The 21,652-nt window shown below is 52.2% G+C and overlaps 1 protein-coding gene across 2 annotated transcripts in view; it reads left to right on the forward strand.

Moving 5' to 3' along the window:
- Igsf21 (immunoglobin superfamily member 21) overlaps positions 1 to 21,652 on the forward strand; it is a 225,524-nt gene that overhangs the window by 77,395 nt on the left and 126,477 nt on the right. For both annotated transcript variants that reach the window (XM_032895319.1, XM_032895328.1), the window contains exon 2: positions 14,680 to 14,792. In XM_032895319.1, coding sequence (XP_032751210.1) covers positions 14,680 to 14,792 — 113 coding nt within the window. The remainder of the gene's footprint in view (positions 1 to 14,679; positions 14,793 to 21,652) is intronic.

The following is a 21,652-nucleotide window of genomic DNA, read 5'->3' on the forward strand; positions in this document are numbered from 1 at the left end:
GGAGAGCAGGTGGAGGGTGTGGGAGCAGGTGGAAGGTGAAGTAGGAGGTTGAGGGTGAAGTAGCAGGTAGAGGGTGAGGGAGCAGGTGGAAGGTGAGGGAGCAGGTGGAAGGTGAGGGAGCAGGTGGAGGGTGAGGGAGCAGGTGGAGGGTGAGGGAGCAGGTGGAGGGTGCAGGAGCTGGTGGAAGGTGAGGGAGAAGGTGGAGGGTGAGAGAGCAGGTGGAGGGTGCAGAGAGCAGGTGGAGGGTGCAGGAGCAGGTGGAGGGTGCGGAAGCAGGTGGAGGGTGAGGGAGCAGGTGGAGGGTGAGGGAGCAGGTGGAGGGTGAGGGAGCAGGTGGAAGGTGAGGGAGCAGGTGGAGGATGAGGGAGCAGGTGAAGGGTGAGGGAGCAGGTGGAGGGTGAGGGAGCAGGTGAAGGGTGAGGGAGCAGGTGGAGGGTGAGGTGCAGGAGCAGGTGGAGGGAGAGGGAGCAGGTGGAGGGTGCAGGAGCAGGTGGAGGGTGAGGGAGCAGGTGGAGGGTGAGGGAGCAGGTGGAGGGTGAGGGAGCAGGTGGAGGGTGAGGGAGCAGGTGGAGGGTGAGGGAGCAGGTGGAGGGTGAGGGAGCAGGTGGAGGGTGAGGGAGCAGGTGGAGGGTGAGGGAGCAGGTACAGGGTGCAGGAGCAGGTGGAGGATACAGGGGAAGATGGAGGATGCAAGCCATGTCCTCTACAGTCCCTGCTTTGAAGTCTCTGCAAGAAGCCAATGAGGACAGTGTGGCTTGTGGACCCTTGAGGCATCCAGGTCACTTGATCCACCCTCCTTGGAGCTTTCAAAAGACAACCATAAAGCAGTCTCTCTAGGAGAATGGAGCCACTGAGAGGTCAGGAGCAAAGGCCAGCTCCATCACATTGACCAAGTCCCTGTGTACCAGGCATAGCTCTGAACTGTTTATCTTTCCACCTCTCCCTTGTCAGCTATAACAGAGTCCTCTGCATCTGACAGAGGTGGAGACCGAGGATTCTCAGGATGAGTCACTCAGGGTTACATGGTCAGCCCATGGAAGTCAGAAGCTGCTATGGGCTTGTCTCACTCCCAAATTCAAGGTCACCAGAAGTCCCTGACAACATTCCCATACAGATCACCTTCTTCTCTCTTCTTAGCCTCAAAACTTGTCCTGAGGAGTAAGCACCTCAGTCCATTTCTCAGTTGAGTTGACCGAGGCCAAGAGGACTTGTCTTCTAACCATTGCAAATGAAGACGAGACTTGTCTGGTCATCTATGTAAAGAGATGAGCAGTCTCTCTTCTTTCTCCCTGACTACCCGCAGCCTCCCCATGTCCAGTTGCCTCTCCAGCCTTCGGCACATTCCTACCCCTGGACTCAGAGACCATAGAGATACACATAGGAAAGACACACGCTCCTTCTGTGCTGTGGCCACTCCCTCCTCTACATCATTCCAGTCCTTTCTGTGCCTGCAGAGATGGTGGGACTACATGTTCTCAGACACAGGGCTGGTGGCTGCACTTCCCTGACTAGGATGTGATCACATGGCCAAGACAATCTGCAAGGGACACTGGGAAATGTTTCTTACTGGGTGCTGGTGCATGTGTGTGTGTGTGTGTGTGTGTATGTGTGTGTGTGTGTGTGTGTGTGTGTGTAGGTTTGGAAGGCCCATGTGTAGCACAGAGTAGATATCACAAGAGAGGTGTGAGGATCCCAACATAAACTTGGGTTAGAGAGGCTGGCGTGGATACAAGACCACAGGATCTGGATAGAGCCATGAGTGGCAGCTGCAGTCTGCAGGTATATGTACCTGTGGCCCTGTAAAGTGTTTTCCCAAGCAACACCTTCCCTGAGGATGGACTGAGAGGGTACTGCCTGCCCTGAAGCAGAAGGATGGATAGAGCTGGTCCTACCTGCTCTGAGGGAGGAGAATGAACTGAGCAAATCCTGCCTACTCTGGCCTCAGTGTCTCCTATTCATAAAATGGGAAGGAAAGTCCCTCACTTTGTCTTCTGTGGGGAGATGGGGGAGCCTCAGGTGTCTGGGAACCGCCCCAGGGTCTCCTTATTAATAGTCTAACTACATCATTATCAATAATGAAGCACAAATTAATAATAAATAAACAAACTAATGATAAATAATACATTCACCATGAATAATACATTAATACGCCCAGGATTCCCGACGTCTGTTGCCTTTGACGAGGGGACTCGATGAGTTGGCTAGAGATCACAGGGAGGGGGTTCTGGCGAGGAAGCCGAATTATAGAGGAGGGTCCAGGGCATCAGGCATGTTCCTGTCACACTAAAAGGGCTTTGGTCCCTAGGAGCCCAAGGCTGAACTGAACTTCTGCTGGGACTTCAGGGGCCAGGAGCCTAGTGGAGTGAGGTGTGTCTCTCTGTGGATGCTCCTGCCTAGAACAAAGTTGGGGTGGCAGATACAGTGCCTAGAAGGGCCTGGAGGTGGCTCAGCGATAGAGTGCTTGCCTGGCATGCCTGAAGTCCTGGGTTCGATTCCCAGCACTGTGTAAGCCAGCGCGTAGTGGTCCAAGTCTGTGATGTTAGCACTTGGAAGACGGAGGCAGGAGCATGACCAGTTCAAGATCGTGAGTTTGACCAGGATGGGGTGGGGGCGTTAAAAAGAAAACAGAGGAAGAGAGAAGGAAAGAAAGAAAGAAAGAAAGAAAGAAAGAAAGAGAGAGAGAGAGAGAGAGAAAGAGAGAGAGAGGAGAGGGAGGACGGAGGGAGGGATGGGGGAAGAGGAGGAGAGGGTGGGGAGGGAAGGAAGGAAGGAAGGAAGGAAGGAAGGAAGGAAGGAAGGAAGACAGACCGACCTTAGGCCTTAGCAGAATCAGATAGTATCTGCAAGGCTAGCCGTCCATGAGACCTGTAGAATATTTTTGTTATCTGTGCCTTCATCTACTTGGAGACAGAGTATCATCACTTTGTAGTCCAGGCTGGCCTTGAACTCACAACCCTCCTGGCCCCACCTCCAGAGTGCTAGGATTATAAATGTTTCCCACCGTTCCATGCCCATCCAGTTTGTCTTGAGTCAGCTGGTAGCCGCAAGCACGAAGGCATAGTGGGGACAGGCACTTGGCTCTGTGGGAACAACCAGCTGTATGGGAGACAGGGTGGCCATGCCTTGCACTGGGGTCCTGGTAGATGCTGTGGGAGGTACCTGGCCCAGATTTAAGAGGCTCTGCCTAGGACAAAGATGAGATGTGTGTCAGGGTAGCTGTCATGGTAGCCGTAGGGCCAATAGCTCCTTTACTACCACCTGAAGGCATGGTAAGGTGCGAGGCGATTGGGACAGGGAAATGTTTTGCCAGGCAGAGGGAACGGTAGGCACAGAGATCTATTCACTGACGGACGGACGGAAGCCCGCTGCACATGGGGAGGCCTGAGTAACTCAGAGTGGCCAAGGCTCAGAACAGAAACAGGCAGAGAGCTCGTGGTACCTTAGCAGAGCCTTCCTGGGGCTGTGGCTTCATCTCCAGATCAATGGAAAAATTAGAGCGGGACTTGTGGAGGGGTGGGGGGGGGGGGGGAGAGAGGGGAGGGGCAGGGGGCAGAGGGGAGGGGAGAGGTGGAAGGGAGGGGTCTTCAATTTCACACTGGTGCAGCCACTACACCACCCACGAAGCTGAAGGTGTCTGAGGATGGAGAATAAGTCCCATGGTATATTCAGTGGAAGTCAGGCGGGCTCCCACAGAGAGGCTCCCACAGAGATGCTCAGGCAGGCGCCAGCAGAGTGGGCCACTGGGAGCTTCTAGGAGGGAGTGTCAGTCTGGTGTAATCCCAGGCACAGAGATGCTGAACCTTCATGATGGGACCCATGTAGCTTGAGTTCAAAGAAGGAGGAAGAAGGAGGTGGGGGTGAGGAGAAGGCTCGGGAGAACTCCTGGTGGGGGGTTTCAGGATAGCGAATGCTGGGTGTGAGACTGATTGAGTCTGAGGGGATGGGAGAGGGGAGCTCATCAGGGGCCCAGTTGGCCTTGACAGATTCCGAACTTGATCCTGAATTGGAAGGCAATGGGGCAGGGAAATTGAACGACATTAACCAGATACAGGGCCTCAGTATTTGCATTTTAGAAGTCTCTGAAGTGAGTGAGATTAACAAATCCGCAGGTTACAGAGCAGCACTCTGCACTGCAGGGTCCCGGGGAGCGGCGTTCTCAAACTGAGGGAGAGTCAGCCGCTGAGAGAGCAAGAGGCAGTTCTGATCCATCCATCTCTGAGACCGAGCGGGTAGCTTTCTGCTCTGAGAGGCTCCCTTTCTTCTTGCCCTCAGAGACAGCGGGCAGGGGTACTGGTGAGGCCACACAGAAGGGCATATTTTACAGACCCCCCGTGTACCTGCCTGCAAGGTGCGCCTGCCGTAATTGGTTCCCTGTAATAATATTTATTGCGACAGTAATTACGCAGTGCAGGAGCCCGGGGAGGCTGTCGGTGGCCCTGCAATATGATATTTATCTTCATGAGATAGGGGTGACCTCATCTCCTCATGAGTGGTAATGCACGGAGCTCTCTTGCTGCCAGGTGCAGATAAATCCCGGACCTCGGCAGGGGGAGGGGCGTCAGGAATTGACGAGGCCCTGAGTCCCGTGATTGGTGCCCCACCAGCAGGTGGAGGCCCAATAACCACAGCCCACATATCCCCTTGGTTTGAGTCACAGTGTGGGATTCACGCTGATCCCTGAGAGACAAGGTCTCTCAACCGTCTTCATCGCTTGGTACTCGGGACAGAGCTGAGAGTGTCCCTGCCCACCAAGATCCCCCTCATCTGGTGGCAGACACAGCCCCCGTCGTGAGGTGGAGAAGCAGACACCGAAAGATGCTGGGCATTGGAGAGTAATTGGGGGTTAGGTGGCCGGCTCTTAGAAGGTCAAAGTCATCGGTCTAGAACAGGCATCAGGGGACTGTGGCAGGAAGGAGCTGCTGATGGATGCCAGTGCTCCCACAGGTTCGTGTGTTGGACGTGAGTGCTCCACAGGCTCCTGTGTGGGATGTAAGTGTTTCCACGGGCTCCTGTGTTAGAAATGAGTGCTCCACAGGGTTGTGTGTTGGCTATGAGCGCTTCCACAGGCTCAGGGGTTGGACGTGAGTGCTTCCACAGCCTGAGGTGTCTAAATACCTGGTCTCCATCTGGTGACATCATTTAGAAAGATTATGGAAAGGAGGTGGAGTCTCACCGGGGAAGTGAATTTCTGACAGGCATTGACGTTTGTTAGTCCAGCCCCACTTCCTGCCCTCTCTCAACTTCCTGAATGTGACAGTTTGAATGAGAATGTCCTCTGCAAGCTTCTTTGGTCCCCTCCTGGTTGGGTGGCCCTGTCTAGAGAGGTTCAGGACGTGTGGACTTTTCCTTGGGATGGCTTCTCAGAGTTTAAAGGCTGAAGCCAACTCCTACTCTCTCTCCCTGATTGACGCTTCCCTCCCCCAAATACCGTATAAGATCATGGAGATGGAGAGTAACTGAACGGAGGTGACAGGGAGAGACAAGTGAACTTGAGGACATCAGACGAGGCGGCTTTCAGAGCATGGGAGAAGAGATGGAGATACACATTGGGGGTGCAGGGACACCAACAGGACAAACAAGTAAACGGAGACAGGCAGGGATATATGTTTTGGAGAAATAAACAGGGGTCAAGGGTGGAAGGAAGACAGAGATGCGATCTTGTGTGCACTGATGTCTTCCTACTGAGGAAGACTTCTCTAGAGAAGAGGCATGAACAGAGAAGAGCCGAGGCACTGGGCCACGTGGGGAAAGCCACGTGACGCTGGGCAGTGGAGGAGTCATGGGTGAGGTCCTGAGGCGGGGACGTGCTGAGCGGACTCAGAGATCAGCTGGGCTTCTTGTGAGTAGGGAGGGGCACAGAACAAGTTGAGGGTGAGGGGTGTAAAGTCGGAGTGGTAGGTAGGGCAGGGCTGGGACTTGTCGGGAGGACGCTGCAGTAGATCAGCCATTGAGAGGCGGTACCGGAACCGGGGAGGTGGGGATGGAGGGTGAGGCAGTTGGACTCTGGATGTGCTATCTGCAGCATCCAGGTCTTGATGGCTCCTCAGACAAGAGGAAAGGGGTTTACTAGGAAGAAGCAAGGTGCTTGAGGCACAGAGGAAGTACCCTATCACTTAGGTGCTACACTCTGAGGGTGTAGAAGGCATCTATGCCATGTGCTGGGCCATGTTGTATCTTCCATTGCCAGGGGGGTAGGCACCAAGGTTGACTGCATCACTCTGGGCAAAGGCTCCTGGCATGCGCATGGAAGAGAAAGCTTGGAGCCAGGTGCTCAGCAGAGAGAGTGACCTGCAAAAGCTGGGCCATGGTCAAGATGGAGATTGCTGGGAGTTACAGGGTAGCATCTGGGAAGCCATGGCAGCTCCATTTGTCACCCTGGGTTTGCTGACCTGTAGCTCCTCTCAGGTGGTCACCAGTGCTCCCTGTCAGAGCCTGTTATGCTGAAAGCTCTTCCTGGGTTACTGTCAGTGAGTGCTCTCTGCCGGTGAGTGCTCCTTCCAGTGAGTGCTCCCTGTCAGAGTCTGTTAAGCTGAAAGCTCTTCCTGGGTTACTGCCAGTGAGTGCCCCCTGCCGATGAGTGCTCCTTCCAGTGAGTACTCCCTGCCAGTGAGTGCTCCCTACAGGTGAGTGCTCCCTGATGGTGAGTGCTCCCTGTCAGAGTCTGTTAAGCTGAAAGTTCTCCCTGGGTTACTGCCAGTGAGTGCCCCCTGCCGATGAGTGCTCCTTCCAGTGAGTACTTCCTGCCAGTGAGTGCTCCCTACAGGTGAGTGCTCCCTGATGGTGAGTGCTCCCTGCCAGAGCCTGTCATGCTGATTCTGCCCTGTACTTCCTGCTGACCCATGGGCACGTTGTGCAGCATCCTGAAGAAGGGAGGCTGCCAGGCAGCTGCTCACCATCCAGGGCTGGCTTTCTCCTTAAAAGGAGTCTTTGGCCTGCAGCCATGAGAGGCCCCTGGGTGCTCAGCTGGCACAGACCTAGCCCAAAAGGCACAACCAGAGACAGGCTGGAAGACTTGAAGGCACCATAGACCTCAGCTTACAAGAGCGAGGCATTTCTGATGGTCCCCGAGAACCTTGTCCTCTCTGACCATGGGATAGTCAACAGGAAAGAATTCATTTTGTCCTTGTGAGATCTCCAAGCATGAGTGATGTCCGACAGAAAGAGTTCCACGGCCAGTTTGTGGTGTCATTTACGACAGGGTCCCATGTAGCCCAGGCTGGTCTTGAACTCGTGACACCTTTGAACTCCTGTTCCTCCGGCTTCCACCTCCTGTGTGCTGGGATTGCACGCATGTGCCACCATGCCTGACTAGAAGGTGAGCCTATGGTAATTTACACAGGGTCGCTCTTGGACCAGTTGGCGAAATGGAGATATGACCAACTAGACAGTTTGCAGACATCTCGTCATGTTTCTGCACACAATCAAACTAAAGGCAGCCATGCTTCTCTGGGTTCCCTTGCTGACTCATCCCCTGTGGGGTCAGGTTGAAGCCAAGTCCAGTCATAGCTTTGAGCATGGCGTTCTGAAAGTGACTCCATGATGCTTCTAGGCTTCCAAGGGAAGAAGCTTCAGTCATCACCCCGAAGCAGATGTGTGTGGTGCCTACCTAAATAGCCCTACGATTTGCTACACGTATCTTACCTCGAGCGGCCTGTGCACTGTGAGAGATACAGAAGGCAGCCATGCCTAGTGTGTGCTTAAGAACTGCTTAGTTAGGATAGAGCCAGCTCTGCCCCCGGTCCACCCCACCCGATACTGTGCTCAGCAGGGCTCAGCGTCGGAGCTGGCTGGCAGGGAAGAATGCCTGCTATCACAGAGTCCATCTGCCTCTGCTCTCTGAGTAATTGGTGGATACACTTGTCAGACAAGCGATGAGGGCTACGCAGGAAGGAAAGTAACCATGTGCCCCGGCCAGGCCTCTGCATCTGAACCGGTTCGGGCTGACTTGGCATCTGAGGAGGAATTCTGCAGAGCAGAAAGGCTCTAAAAATCCATTGTTTCATGGACAAAGAATGTGCCTGAGGCCCATAAGGCTGGAACCAGGTACAGCTCCCTGCACTTTTCTCTTTGTCCTCAACACCCTAGACTGATGGGTGAGCCTGTACCCCCACCCCACTTGCTCCGACGCCTCTGGCCCACCCACATGCAGCCCAGGTCAGGGTTGGGGGTTCCACAAGGCCCCTTGGCACTGATCCAGGGCATGCACCATAAAAGCCCCACTGTATCATCTTCTGTCACATTGTTGTCAAGATGCTGGCCTCTGTCTTTCCTTCCTGGGACTGACCTAGAAGGAGAAGAGGCCAGTGGCTAGGACGCTTGGTTTCACCCCGCATGTGGGCAGTAGCTGGGCAGTGAGACCCACACCTGTCTTTGCTGGTTTGAACTCAGTAGATCCATGTCTGCCTCCCATAGGAAGAAACACTACCACAGAGGTCCCACGTCCTGTGATAGGTAAGGATGTTTGGCCCAGTCCTCCCCTAGGTCCTCCTCAGAAGCCTGGCCTGAGAACCACCTTCTAATAAAAACACTCTAGCAGTTAACAAAGCCACAAATTGGGCATAGGCAGCTCCCCTGAGTCTTGACGGACCTTATTAAGTCATGTGACTCTGCTCTGGGTGGTGGCAAAAGGTGTGTGTGCTGGGTGGGTGGGAGGAGATTAGCTTTAGAAAGCCAGGAAGATCTGGGTTCGAAACCCAGCTTGGCTGCTGCCTTCCACATACCATGGAACGAAGTGTTTCACAGTTCAGAAGAGCAAAGCCTTGTTGACAGGGCCATGAGTAGTTAAGAGAGCTGGAAAATCAGCCTTCCTCATCACCCTGTTTCAGTCTCCCGGGGATAACCAAGAAGAGAGACAGATGAGCAGACAGTCGCACTCTGGCACGATTTCATTGTAACTTCCTACAGACACACACATTGCTCCCCAGTTGGTAAAAACAATGCAAACCAAAGTTGTGGACAAATTAGAAAGACTTCCACACAGGAGATCTGCCTTCCCTAGAAGTCCAGGACCCTCAGCACCCAGTGTGCCTGGACTCAGTGTGTATGCAGGCAGGGAGGGGAAATAACCAGGAGCCTGGGAAAAGCACCAATGAGCTGCTTAGGAGTGGGCCAGGAGAGGGCGTGCCCTTTACCTTCTGCCTCTCCCTTGTCACATCCTACTCCCCTGCACTGTAGTCCCATACGAAGCTCTGCCTGAGACTTGCTCCAAGTTTGTAGAATGTTGGGAAGAATCTCCCACCATGGCCCAAGCCTGGAGTCCGCCACATAACCCCAGAAGGCCTCTGTTCCACTTGTGTCCTGTCTGCCACGCTCTCCCTACTTGACTCATATATGCCATAACTTCAGACTTCTCAGAGAAGCTTCCTGGGAATTCCTGTTCGGAAGGCCTCTCCTCCATTTCTCTCCCTGGCATTGCCTTGATAATTCCTCCCTCCTCACAGAGATCTCCATGTTGCTGTATTCTTGATAATCAAAGATGGCTTTGTCTGCCGGAGCACCAGCTCCATGATGGAGGGCAGTGTTACTGTCATCAGGATACCCTGTCTTAGTTTCTTGTCCTGCTGCTGTGTGTGATCAAATACTCCACCAAAAGCAGGCCACTGCTCAAGGTGCATTCTATCAGGGTGGAGATGTTGAGGCAGCAGGAGCTCGTAGCAGCTGATCATATTGATCTCCATTAAGAAGAGAGCAACAAATGCACACACTGCTGGCGCTCAGCTTGCTTTCCCTACTCATACACAGGCCCAGACTCCCTGCCTAGGGAATGGTGCCACCCTCAGTGGACACGTCTTACTGCCTCAATCAACATAATCAGGATAAACCCCCACGGACATGTCCAGAGCCCCATCTCCCAGGTGATTCCAGATTCTTTCAAGTGAACAATTAGTATCAACAATCACAAACTCCACGACCAGCTTATTAAGGAGAGATAGGTGTCATTTCCTTGGCCAATCGTTCCTCAGAAGTAGGTGGCTGCAGAATTTGACTGCCGGAAGTGGGAGTCAGAAGCTCCGTCTCTACCGACTCCAAAGCGACTCACTCACCCCTGAGAACCACGCACCAATGTGTCCATCTTGTACAGCACTTCTGCTGTTGCAACCCTGCCTCATACCCATGCAGGGGGAGGAGAGGCTGGCCTGCCATACCCAGGGATCCCCACTGCTTATGACATCATCTGCTGGCATTGCTCACACTTCGGCCCCATCTCCAGACCGGTAACTGTGCTCACTCACTCCCTACCCCCAACTCTCTCATATCGCAGCAGTGAACAGTGGTCCTCCATGGCCCTGACTGACCATCCCTGCTCCGTCAACTCACTCATGCAAGAACACAGACCTCTCTTCCTCCAGCCTCTGGTTGTGAGCCCATCACCTACCTGGCCTGGTGGTGCTCAGCTCCTGTGTACACTTCAAAATTGGGGAAACTGAGAAAGAGGGCTGGATGACCAAGCCATGCCTGGTGGGATCAGTAACTGGAGAGCTGTGTGATTTCCTCAGTCACACCCCCAACCCCTGGAATTCTAGAGCAGAGCAGAAGAATGCAGGCTGCAGGTTCCCATGAGTCTGTTTGCACGTTCCTTCATCTCTGCTGTCCCTGGAGAGAGGCTGTGGCTTGATAGGGTGGAACCTGCTGGCACGGAGTGGAGAGGACCGGATGTGAACCTCAGTTCCAGTGTGTGATTCCCTCGGTTAATATGTGTGTTGGCAAGTTTTATGTCAGCACGAGCTAGAAAGAAGGGGACTTCAATTGAGAAAATGCCCAAGTAAGGTCCTCTGTGGGGCATTTTCTTAATTAGTAATGGATGGGGGAGGGCCCAGCCCACTGTGAGTGGTGCCATCCCTGGATCAGTGGCCCTGGGTTCTGTAAGAAAGCAGGCCACGGGGAGCAATCCAGTAAGCAGCACCCCTCCATGGCCACTGCATCAGCTCCTGCCTCCAGGTTCCGCCCCGGCTTGAGTTCCTGTCCTGACTTCCTTGTATGATGGACAGTGATGTGGAAGTGTGAACCAGGTTAACCCTTCCCTCCCCCAGCTTGCTTTTGGTTGTAGCCCCATCACAGTGATAGAGACCCTAACTGGGACTAAAGGGCTCTCTCTAACAGGCCCGGGCACAGCAAACATGGCGCCCCCTTTCCTCTCCCTTGCTAGACTGTTAGTTTACATTTTGAAAGCTAGCCCGCAAGGTCTAGACTCCCTTACTTGGCCCACTGACTCATTCCTGAGAATGACCACAGAAGTCCAGCTATCAAAACTCAGTATTTGGCTACACTGGCTAACCTGTCCAATCAGCTCATACCAACTCAGTCTAGCACAGACATGCCCCCTTTTCTTCGTAAAAACCCACTGTTGCAAAACACCTGCCGTCTGCCTATCTCTGGTCCAGAAGAAGCACTCTCCATACCCCTTGTCCCTCCAGGTTAATAAGTCTGCTTTGTGTCAAGATCCTGGTGTCTGGATGTGTTCCGTCTGACTCCATTGACCCCCACCCACCCCTACATGGACAATAAACCTCTCTGTTCTCCTGTAAGTGTTGGAGGTGACACCTCCTCTTAAGAACTGTCATGCTGGACATATGTGACACATTTAATGATGTAATCAAACAGGCTTGGCTTGCCCAGGAGCCTTCCAGTTCCTCCAGGTCCTTTGGGTTGATGATATGGTTTCCTTGTTGGACACAATTTGGGACCTGGATCACAGAAGCTGCACCCAGACGCCCCGCTCCCTCTCATAATTCTGCCTCTCCTCCCATCCCTATCTGGTCCCCAATGGCAAGTACATGATACTGCCTCTATTTCTCCATTGTATTTCTCAGAGAACGTGGTCCCATCTGCGCCACTCCAGGTCTTGCTCAGGGCACATAAACAAATGTGTTGTAAGGTGACCGGAAGATTGGCCTCGCAGAGGAATGGCGGCTACTTTCTTAGCCCTCCTGGCCTCAGGGGCTCTCCGTGAACATGACTTCAGCTTACATTAGAGAGGGCCCCAGAGTGAGCCCTTGTCTTCAGCCCCTGCTCTAGAGCTGTGGCCATGCAGGTCCAATTCAATTCCCACTTCCACATTGATCTCTGAGGTCTACTCTTGTTTTTGCCTCTCGGAGTGTTGGACCCATTAAGCTACATGCAGGGGTCAGGCCCCTGGGGCTCGATCCGCTCAGGTTGCCTGCACAATTGAAATCCCAGCCCATCCCGGCTGCTTTTCTCATTAAGATGATTGGACTGGATTGATCTAGTCAATCAATAGGCGGACATCAGCAGTGGGAAGCCGATCAAATGAGCCAGGATTGATCAGCCCCAGAATGAAGTCCCCGCCAAGCTGGAGCGGGCATGTGGCCTTCTGGGATGGAGGCGGGGAGGTGGAGGAATGAGCCGGAGGTCTCACTAGACTGCATGGCAGTGTGGACACAGCAACATCCCCAAGGTGTGGCTAATGGGGTGCTTGTAGATATCCAAGACTCCTTCCCAACTCTGTACCCTTTAGTTGGCACCCCCATGACCTAGCATGTGACCTGCCCTCCCTTGAGTATCTGGGCATGTGGGCGTGAGGATGCAGGGTGCTAAAGAAGCCAGTGGTGGCATTCCAGGGCCTCTTTCCTAGGAGTTAGTGGCTCTGAAACTGGAACAGAATATTGGGTGGACCAGATCCCAGTGTGCCTTGGGGACCCTGTGCTGGGCCAATGAAGGGGCCTTCCAAGCAAGGAGGTGTGGAGACACTGCGTCAAGTGTTTTCCCTTTTCTGCAGGCCCTATAACCATGGTCTCAGAAGGTCTTACATTTTTATCTCTTATTTGTAGGAACAAAGGTTTCCAGGAAGAAATCACACCTTCCATAAAAGTTAGAGAGGGTAGGCTGTTGCAGGACCAAAGTTTGATTGCAATTTCTCTGAGGTGTCTAACCCCCACTTTCTTCCTTTCCACTCCCACTTCTGAGTGTGATCTTTCATCAAGTCAAACCCTTTTGGAAACGCATTCTCTTAGCAGAGCATGAGCTTCCCCCAACCGAAGAGCTAAGCCAACTGCCAGCTGCCATCTGAGGCCCGTGACAGAGGTTGCTCCTGTGCTGTAATCCCCATCCGATGGCTCCGCCATTGTATTTCAAAAACGCCTTGACTCGTGACTTTCTTCATTCTGTTACTAGAAAAACTTCATGAAACTGCTTCTGTGTTGGAACATGGAATTCAGGGTAACCTAAATCTGTGACCCCAGGCCATGGCCACCCATATTTAGCTTCAGAATAAATTGTCTCTTGTCCCAGTTGAAGTGAGAGTTTTAGGTTCTTTGTCAACCCCTCTGTGTGTGTGTGTGTGTGTGTGTGTGTGTGTGTGTGTGTGTGTGTGTGCATGTATGTGTGTATCTATGTACGTCTGTGTGTGTTTATGTGTGTATGTGTGTGTGTGCATATATGTGTATATCTGTGTACATCTGCGTGTGTTTATGTGTGTATGTGTATTGTATGTGTGTGTGCATGTATGTGTGTATCTGTGGACATCTGTGTGTGTGTGTGTATGTGTGTGTATGTGTATGTGTGTGTGTTTGTGTGTGTGTGTGTGTGAGTGTGCATGTATGTGTGTATCTATGTACGTCTGTGTGTGTTTATGTGTGTATGTGTGTGTGTGCATGTATGTGTGTATCTGTGTACATTTGTGTGTGTTTATGTGTGTATGTGTATTTATGTGTGTGTGTGTTTGTGTGTGTGTGTGTGTGTGTGTGTGTGTGTGTGTGTGTGTGTGTGTGTGTGTGTAGGTCAGAGGACAGCTTTCAGGAGTCTGTCCTCTTTGAACTGTGGATTCTTGGAATTGAACTTGGGTTATCAAGCTTGCCCGGCGAGTGTGTTTCCCACTGAACTGTCTCGAGGGCTCTCTGTGGGTCTTGTAGATGGACGGACGTCCTACTGTTGGGGAAAATTCTTCAGTAAGGAGTACTCCTAATCTGGGAATCTATGGGAGCCAAGGAGCTGGCAGAAGGGAAAAGCCAGTGAGAGGGAGGGGAATGAGATCATCTTCTCACAGGCTGAGGGGGGAGCAGCGACCTCCACACAGGAAGCCCGCCCTTTCTGTAGCCCCTACCTTATGTCCCTGCTGCAGGTGGTGGTCAATGTTCAGATGGGATTCTTAGTCCCTCAGTGTTCCACTCAAAGGATGGAAGAATCCATATAAATAGCAAAATAGGAAGGAGTTCAAGTCACAAAGCTGAAAGTGCAGGCCAGGGAGCAGGGCTATGCTCCAGAGGAGGCTGACCCCTGCTCCTTTTGAGGGTTCAGGAAGAGGAGGGGGTGGGTGTTCGCGTGGGGCGGGGGCAGTATTCTCTTTTGATATACAAGCTTGGATTATGGGAACCTTTATTTGTGTGAATGTCTTTTCCCACAATGCATATGATCTTAATCATACACACGGCCAATCATGCACAAGCATAAGATGCTGCCCAGGGCATGTCCTCTAAGTTCATTCTCTCATTGGTCGCCTTGACTGCAAGCATCTGAAACCAGTTCAGGCTGGACAGGCCCACTGGCCTGAATTTCAGGATGTATTTGGTCACCCAAAGGCAGCTGCTAAGCGTTGCTAGGAAGGGCCCACCCTACTGCACCATTTGGAGCTTGATGGTATAGCTTGGTGTAGGTGGGGGATCCAGGGTGCTAAGCTACCTACTATGTTTGCCTGTCTCATCTCCTGTCTCCTTCCTTCCACAGGCTACCTGACAGTGAACATTGAGCCCCTTCCCCCTGTGGTGGCCGGGGATGCAGTGACCCTGAAGTGCAACTTCAAGACAGACGGCCGCATGCGTGAGATCGTGTGGTACCGGGTAAGTGGCATAACTGTCTTTGTGTCCTAGGGCTGTGACAAATCTATAGGCAAGGTTACATCCCTCCACCAGTAAGGTGCCCTCTGCTCTCTGTCTCTCTCTGGTCTCTTCTGTACCTCTGATAACCCCAGGAATCCATCTGCACCCCAGTAGAAGTTACTGAGAAATGCACAAGCCCTGGGAACAGTGTGCCCCTGAGAATGGTACTGATGTGGTCCTAAGCAGGATGCTCTGGCTATGCTTTTGGTGTGAGAGAGCAGTCAGGAAGGCTTCCTGTCTTTAAAACTGCCTTTCAGCCAGGTGTGGTGATGCACAGCTCAATACTCAGGAGGCGGAAACCAGAGGTTTGCTGGTTTTAGGGCTAGCCTGGGCTACATAGTGTGAGTCTGTCTCAAACAACCAGAAAGCACAATGTGTTTCAGAGATTTTTCTACCACAAGTTTACTGCACAAGATCCAGCCTGACGCCTGCCACCTGGCACCTGGCACCTGGCACCTGGCACCTGGCACCCGATATCTAAGCCTGAGGAGGGAAGTGGCTCAAGATACACAGGTATCATCTGTCCAGGACCCAGGTGCCAATGGTGACAGCTTTGGGTCTTGGGCACAAGAAGCCATTCCAGCCACAGTTGGGTGAATCTCTGTGTGTCTGAATGGGGTATCCCAGTCTGGTGTCCCTTTGAGGAGCAGGGTCCTGACTCCAAGAAAGCAGGCTTGGAGGGTACCACAACCTCAGGGGTACCACAGACAATTCCTCTCCTGGGATCTAATCCAACGGTTGGTATCATTTCCCACTAAAGGCCAACACTGTAAGCATCTTCCTTTCTGCTGACCGTAGGGAGTCCAACTCCTCCACACAATTTGGGGACAATGCTTGAATGAGAGGACACATTCACATCCCCAAACATGCCGTGCGGGGGAAACCGGCAGCTAGAATTCTGTATAATTTTCTCTTGTCATGAAAATCTCTTTTTTTTTTCTAACAGTTAAAAAAAAAAATAAAAGCCAGGCTTTGCCTGTGGGGCATGTGGAAATAGAATGTGGGCAGAGTGGACTCCTGCCTCCTGGTTAAAGATTCCCGGTGGTAACCGTTCAGTGGGGCGGGTGTGTGGCTCAGTGGGAGGAGAGCTTGCCTGGCACACATGAAGCCCTCGTTTTGGTCCCCAGCACGGTATAAAACCTGGTGCCGTGCATAGAGACAGGAGGGTCAGAAGTTCAGGGGTATCCTTGGCTACTCTATCTGGCACTCAACCACGGCGCCTAGAAACTTGGGGTGAAAGGGAGAGGGAGCTCTGGGCACCACAATGCTCCCAACTCAGACTGTTCCCCATGCCCTCCTTCCTCAGTGCCTGCCTCACCTCCATCTTGAATTTCTGGTCTTTGATTTGCCATTGGCTGACAAGTCTTGTGTCATTGTTGGCTATGGCTGTGTTCCTTTTAACCCAAACCTGTCCTCTGTCTCAGTATCATAACCCTGCCAAGTTGGAACCAGCTCTGGTGTCTTCCACCCATGCCCTACAGACCTACACACTTGATTGAACCCACGGTACCCGGTCAAGGCCAGCAGGACAACTTGCCATGGGTTGTGTTGTCTGTGGACTCACAGGCTATGAGGGTTGCTTGGCTGTCACAGACTGAAAACGGCGAGAGACTGGGACAAACGTACCCAGATTCTGGCTGATACTGGGGTCACATCCCACACTCCCTCATCCCTGGGTGGAGTCAGAGGGAGGTAGCCATGGTCTTATAGGAACTGTCCTTGGTGGGGTAGAATTAGAAATGGGAAGAGACCACAGGCCCCAAAGCACTCCATTGCCCCCAGCAGTCATCATGCTGGGGGAGATGACGGTTCTTCTGAGGAGACAGCTTCCAGAAGAGAGACAATACCAGGCCAGGCTGGGGCCATCCATGAAGGTGTCCCTGTGGCTCTCTAAACCAGAGGCATAGTCTGTCATGAGCTTTTTAGCAGGATAACAGAGTCCATCTTCCTTCTGCCCAGCCAAGTCTACCTTCCCCACCCCCTGCCCCCCCCCACACTGACAGCTTAAAGCATTGGTTACATCTCTGACAAGTGTCAGGCCCTCTGTATGGGGCTATGGTAGGCTACATTAATTTATTTTATTTCATTTCACATCCTTTGACTGAAGGCCTCTGGAGTGGGGGTATGCAGATGTATGCAAATCATATGCAAATTGACCACCAGAGCCAAATGCCCGGCTCTTTTAATTCTGTAGCTGGACTGGGTGGTGGCTGGCTGTCTGGTTGCTCTCCTTGGGACCAGAGGAGCCCTTGTGCTCTGCCTGTGATGGGGAGGAGGGGTGCAGGGAAGGAAGGAAATTCCAGGAAAGAGGCTCCATGCTGCCAGCTTTCTTTCCCTCCGACTGTTGCTGTTCTGGTCTCTCTCTTTTCCCTCAGAGCCAGCTGAAGAGAGAGAGATAAGAACTGACCTACTCAGGTAGAGGCTGCAGGATTTGGGGCTGGGCAGAATTTCTAGAGGGTGTGGGAGAGGCAACCAGGATAGCCCCAACCTCCTCCAGTGGACGTCCCCCACTACCAGCCCAGCCCCTCAGCCTGCCTCATCACCTCCCTTCCAGAAGTCTGGCCACAAACAGCAAACTGCCCAGGGCCTTTTGTCTCCAGGCCCCTGTTACTCCCCTCCTTCTTCCTCCCCCAGCTCCTGAATGAGTTTACAGAGCCGGGCTTGGAACGAGATGAATAGATCCCACAGGCCCAGCCAGGCCTAGGCCTCCAATTGCTTCAGAAGGGAAAAGCAGAGACATTGTGAGGCTACCACTGCCCTGCTCGCTCAGCCCAGTGGGCACACATCAGTCCATGCCTGTGCCGAGCCTTGTGCCTCTGCTCTGCTCTAGAAAATTGTCCAAGTAGTAGACATCAGAGTTTTTCCAAGGCAAAGAAGCCTGAGTGAGTAGCTTGGTGGTAGAGTGCTTGCCTAGCATGCGCAAGGTCTTGGGTTCAATTCCCAGCACCAGAGAGACAGACAGAGAGACAGAGGGAGAGACAGAGAGACAGAGACAGAGAGAGACACACAGAGAGAGACAGAGAGACAGAGACAGAGAGACACACAGAGAGAGACCAGAGACAGAGACAGACAGAGACTTTCCAGAGCATAGAGAGTAGATTGGTTCTTCAAGGAGACTGGGGAGCCAATAATAGTACTGACCTCTGGCTTGACTTCTGGGGATGCCTAGAGAGAAGAAGGTGATGGAGAAGTGGCCTGAACTTAGACACCTTTTCTGGGGTCTGGCTAATAAGGAAAGAATTCAGGCCAGTTTGGTGACAGTGACAAAAACTATTGGATAGTTTTAAGAGAACACACGTGATCAGAGCCAATCCCGTGCCAATCCATGTGGCTGCCACTGGTCACACATGGCTATTCTGATTTAAATTAAAGGGAAAATGCTTTCCCCATTCACTCAGACAAGTCATTTCCAGCACTCTCCACACAGGACTGGTGGCATCAGATTGCAACAGAACAGACATAGGACATTCCCATCTCTGTGGGGATCTGTCAGAACCCAGAGTGCCTCTGACTTCAGACCTCCTGTTCACCAGAGCCTCTAGAATATGCTGTGCTTGCCTGTCGAAGGGACGGGACAGCACTGGCTGTTCTAGGAGTCATTTCCTGGCAAACTCTCGCCACGGTGAGTTCCAGCAAAGTGAATTGTATTGATTTTACGAGCTATCATCATTACAGCATGTGTGTTTGTGGTGAGGGAGGGTGGAAAGAAGGAAGCTGTTATCCCTCTTAAAATACAATTGAAAACATAGAGCCAAGGGACTGATCAAGCCTGGAGTCTTGGGTATTGTGGTCTCTGTTAAGGTCCTATGTGATCTAATGACGCCTTACATCTCCAAGGGACTTTCCCACCATTGCATGGGTTTATCGTCTAGACTGGAGTCCTCGGGTCTCCATCTTTCTTTTCTGCAGTAGCTAACAGGGTAGAGGTGCAGTTCCACACATGGCCAGTAGGGGCAGCACTCTGACATCCCATCTACCTTAGGGCTCAAGGAAGAACTCCAGACAAACATTACACAGTAAACGTCACTTTGTCCTTCCAGTCCACTGGGGTCGTGTTCAGAAATGAGACGAATGCCAACCTGAGTGGCTGGCATTAGTGTGACATTCCGTGGAGTTGAGGACGGGGTCAAGGGCTTCACACTTCAATTTCATGCTGTCGCTGTGAGACAAATAATACTGTGAATTCTGCTTTTCAAAGGAGGTAACCGTGGCCATTTAAAATACCGGGTCTCGGGCCCTCTTGTACCTTCCAACTTCTCCAGAAAATTCTAGACACCTCCTCCGGGCACCTCCAGCATAAAGATGTATCTCCTGTAATTCTGGGCAGCTACCTAGAGCCGCGTTGGCAGTGTTGGTTAAATTAGCAAAGACTGGGCTTTGGGGAGGTGGATCTGTGGGTAAAAGAGGTTGCAGTACGAATGCACTAAGTTCAAATCCCCGAGCCCCGGTAAAGCCAGGTGTGGTAGCACATGTCTGTAACCCCAGAGATCCTGTGGGGAGATGGGAAACAGGAACAAGGGAATCCCCAATAATCCACAGATCCTTGAGGGCCAGCAAGCCAGCCTGGGAGAAAGAGCAGAAGGCCATGAAAAGAGTCCATGTCAAACTAGATGAAAGGCAAAGACCAGCAGTTAACTTTAATCTCTGCATTTATGCACCCACATGTATACACATGAGTGTGCACATGCATGTGTGCAGGTCCATACTCGTGCTGTTGTGCACTCACGCATGCGTGCATTCGAGGGTGCGTATACACACACACACACACACACACACACACACACACACACACACACCATCCATCCATCCATCCATCCATCCATGTCTTAACTGTACACGTGTCCACAGAGTCTGTCTGGGGAAATGCAGGTCTCTGCAGACTGTCTGTGGCATGTGGGCACCAGGCACATTTCTTATTAGGAAATCCTGTCTAAACTCATTTAGTTGGGGGTCGCCCGCCCAGCAGGCAAAGCCAAAGGTCTGTTTATATCATAGAAACCCATTAAGCAACCACAGAGAATCATGGGAATTTAACCTTTCATGGCGGTTTTTTTATCATCGCATCTTTGTTTTGTCTCCTTCCTGTGCTATTTATTCCCAAGATCTGCTCCGAGCGCAGGTTACAAGGCCATGGGTAAAAAGCCACAGAAGGAGATGGAGCGGTAGGAGACAGACACGAGGCTACAATGTGCTGCTCTCCCCAGCCCTTTAAAGGGGGAATTATTTATTTATTATATGTGTGTTTGCTCCATGTGAGGTCATGGGCACCACATACCTGTGGGGGCCCAAGAAGGCCAGAGGGTATCACATGCTTCAGAACCGGGAGTTATGGGTAGTTGTGAGCTACCCGGTGTGTGTGCTGGAAATTGAGCCTCCTCCCTCCGCTAGAACAGCACGGGCTCTTAACTGCTGAGCCATCTCTCCATCTCTCCTGCCCCTTTCTTCGTCCTCCTATCTCTCCTCCTCACCTGTGGATGCTGGCAGCTGGGACTGGGTTTGTGTTGAGGTCCAAATGGTATTTCGTTCTCCTCCATTTCCCTGGGAGACCTAATGGAAACCCTAGGGGACATCGTGGAAAGGCACTGAGGCTGGAAACTCTCAGACATTGAGGGAAGGTACTGAGCATAGATGTGAATAAGACAGGGTAGAGAAAGGCCTGGTAACTGGATGTCTACAGCAGGTTCTGGGGGCTGGGTCTTGGTGGTGTATGCTTTGGAAACCCTGTGTGTTCCTGGGCATAGATGGGTATACTTTGGTACCAGACCCACCACAGCATCTATTCTGGACACAGTAGCCATTGTCCCACCCTGTTTCCTAATGACCTAAGATGCCCAAATAAGGTAACTTTAGAACAAGACTGGATAGTGGGGCTTGCGGGGGTGGGGGGTCACAGTCAGCAACACTACCTTTTGTCCCGGTGATGCTGCTGTGACAGCAAAGGTTCTAATTCCTGGAAGCGACCTCCCACGATGAATCCGTGGTTCTTGGTTCTCCCTGAAGCAGGAAACCCTTTCAAATGGTCTCCGCTGCCGCTGGCTTTCTTTTTATTCCCTCCATAGTGTTCTATTTGAAGGCAGATGGGTGACAGTACCCATAAGACAGTGCCACAATCCAATGACATCCGCCACCTTCTCAAGTGGCAGGTGGACACCACAGTGCATGTCCCGGGACCCTGAGACTTGGAGCCCAGTGAGGATGCTGCTAACCCTAGCTATCCCTTGCCTCTTCCTGGACCACACCTGACCTTGGGCTCCCGAGTCTTACAGATTCCTGAAGGAGGAAGACAGTGAAGACTGCCCTTATCTGGGCTTCCTTCCTCCTGGTCCCTGATCTCACAGAGGGGGGGATACTCTGGGATGAGATGTACAGTGACCAGAATTATCACACCAGTCACATGGGAAGGGGGAGAAGGTGGCCAGGGAAGGTCTGGCAAGCAGAAATGAATGGTTGCCCCAGACATCATCTCTAAGATTAGGTTAGAAGCTAAAGCTGATTAGGCTGAAGCCCCAGGGCACCTACATTTTTTAACCAACTCCACAACTAACTGTGGTACCCTTAACCTGGCAAATGGCACTTTTTGGTGGTTTTGGAAGAGGGGTCTAATCTTCTTATGTAATCCACATCCACTCACTGTGTGTTACAGCACCAGAGTCAGGATTGGTCTGGGCACTGAGGATGCACCATGATGTGGAACCATAATCCCTCACTCATGCAGATCCCTGGGGCATACGTTTAAAAGTTACACCAGCAAGAAAGACTCCAGGTGTCAAGGAGTGTGGTGCATGTGGTTGAAATAGGCTCGTAGGCAGACAGGAATCTGT

The sequence above is a fragment of the Rattus rattus genome, chromosome 1 (assembly GCF_011064425.1).
Source record: "Rattus rattus isolate New Zealand chromosome 1, Rrattus_CSIRO_v1, whole genome shotgun sequence".
Lineage (NCBI taxonomy): Eukaryota > Metazoa > Chordata > Mammalia > Rodentia > Muridae > Rattus > Rattus rattus.